Source organism: Mustela nigripes, chromosome X, assembly GCF_022355385.1.
Source record: "Mustela nigripes isolate SB6536 chromosome X, MUSNIG.SB6536, whole genome shotgun sequence".
Lineage (NCBI taxonomy): Eukaryota > Metazoa > Chordata > Mammalia > Carnivora > Mustelidae > Mustela > Mustela nigripes.
In genome coordinates, this window is record NC_081575.1 from 81846918 (window position 1) to 81849107 (window position 2190).

General features: G+C 56.4%; 1 protein-coding gene across 2 annotated transcripts in view; it reads left to right on the forward strand.

Moving 5' to 3' along the window:
• Nucleotides 1-2190, forward strand: part of GRIPAP1 (GRIP1 associated protein 1) — a 23530-nt gene that overhangs the window by 14236 nt on the left and 7104 nt on the right. For both annotated transcript variants that reach the window (XM_059384608.1, XM_059384609.1), the window contains exons 14-17: nt 157-291; nt 1089-1184; nt 1434-1646; nt 1777-1890. In XM_059384608.1, the coding sequence (XP_059240591.1) occupies nt 157-291; nt 1089-1184; nt 1434-1646; nt 1777-1890 (558 nt within the window). The remainder of the gene's footprint in view (nt 1-156; nt 292-1088; nt 1185-1433; nt 1647-1776; nt 1891-2190) is intronic.

Sequence of the window (2190 nt, forward strand, 5' to 3'; positions counted from 1 at the left end):
CGTTGATCTCTTTTTCCCTTTGAAATTCTTTCTCTTTCCTCCTGGCTCTCTTCCTGCCTCCCTCCTTTTCTCCCCAGAACTGGTAGGCTCAAACCCTGTGGCTGGCCCCTGGGGGGCCCTTTTCACTCTGCTTCCCCTCACCCCCATTCATCCCAGATCCAAACAGCAAAGACCCAAGAACTCAATACACTCCGGGATGAGAATGCCGGTCTGGCAGCTGATTTGCAGCAGCGGCAGACTGAGTACGAGGACCTCATGGGACAGAAGGATGACCTCAACTCCCAACTGCAGGTGACATCTCTGGCCTTGACCTGGCTTCTCCCAGTTCCCTCTTGTGGGCTCGGGGGAGCCCTCCATGAGGCACAGGTTGGGGAAGACTGGAGTCGAGAGGATCTGGGTTCCGGTCTGGTCTCCTAACTCACTAGCACCTTGTGTCCTAGACTGCGTCGCTCTCCTTCGCTGACACTGAGCATCTTCAGTTAGACAGGATAGCCATTCTGAGCCCATGGTAGCAACTGGAATCATAGTGGCTTAAATCAGATAGAAAGCTAGTTCTCCCTCATGGAAGAGTCCAGGTGGGCTGTCTAGGGAGAGAACAATGGCTGCGCCATGACCAGTGACACAGGTTCCTTCTACATCGCCACCTTCAATGAAAGACTTCTGTCTTGATAGCTGAGACACTTGCCCAGGCCCCCACTTCATCATGTTTGCTTTCCATATGGAAGGAAGGAGGGAAGAGCGAAAGGGCCAGGATGCCCCTTTCCTTTATGAGTATAACCTACCTCATGCTTACCACTTCCGCATATGGAAATTAATCAGTGAGGCCATGCCTCACTGCAAGGAGGCAGGGCAAAGTCAGCTCGACAGTCCGACTACAGAATCTATCGCTAGGGACCGGGGCAGGGCAGGGGGCAGAACACACGAAACAGATGCCATGAGCAGCGTCTGCCATGTTTCTCATCTAGCAATGGAGAGAACAATACCAACTTTACTGGGGTTAAGGGAAACCCGTCCACCAGAGGTGTCCTGGGCAATGATCATCTGCTGGGGGCTCTTTGTCAGACTCCTCTCTTTGGTCCCATCATTAGGAGTCACTGCGGGCCAATAGTCGGCTCCTGGAGCAACTTCAAGAAATCGGGCAGGAGAAGGAGCAATTGACCCATGAGCTGCAGGAGGCTCGGAAGGTGGGCAGCTCTGCAAGGTGGAAAGGCTTGGCCCTGGTCTATGGGGAGGGAACAGGTGGCGCGGGCCAACGCCTGGGAACAACAAGGGATAGAAAGTGACCAGTGCCATGAGGATAGGTGAGTGACTTAGCTTGGTCTGTGGGAATGGGGAGGAGGCTGAATTGGGCTCTTTTGCTGGGTCTGGGGAGAGGGTGGGGGGCCCCAGCTAACGTGGAGGGAGGAGGCTGACGGGCATCACCCTGCCTCCAGAGTGCCGAAAAGCGGAAGGCCATGCTGGACGAGCTGGCGATGGAGACACTGCAGGAGAAGTCCCAGCATAAGGAAGAGCTGGGCGCGGTCCGACTGAGGCATGAGAAGGAGGTGCTGGGGGTGCGTGCGCGCTACGAGCGGGAGCTCCGAGAGCTGCATGAAGACAAGAAGCGGCAGGAGGAGGAGCTCCGTGGGCAGATCCGTGAGGAGAAGGTGGGTGGGTGGATGGCGAGGTCCTTCTGTGTCTCAAAACTCAGAGAGCACAACATCGCTGATGGGTTCGGGGGTGACACGGGGCCCCCCTCGTCTGCCCACCTTGCCCTGACAGTCTCCCCTCTCCCAGGCCCGAACTCGAGAACTGGAGAATCTCCAGCAGACCGTGGAAGAACTTCAAGCTCAGGTACATTCTATGGATGGAGCCAAGGGCTGGTTTGAACGACGCTTGAAGGAGGCCGAGGTGAGTTGGTGGCTGATGAGGCCCAGAGGGCTGGGGGGGCGGTGCAGGGTGGGGGACACCCATGCCACACCAGGGGAGCGGGATTGGTCAAGCCCCGGAACTTTCTGAAGTGCTCTGGACTTGTCTAGCCCCGCAGTCCCGCCGGCTCCATGGCAGCATTCCAGAGGGGATCAGGGGATGGCCACCAGGGAGGCAGAAGGCCACATGTGCAGATTTGAAAAGGCATCCCTTCCTTCCAAACCCGCTTCTGTTAGGAAATTACTGTAATATCCTGATTTTATGCGAACAAGGACTTTTACT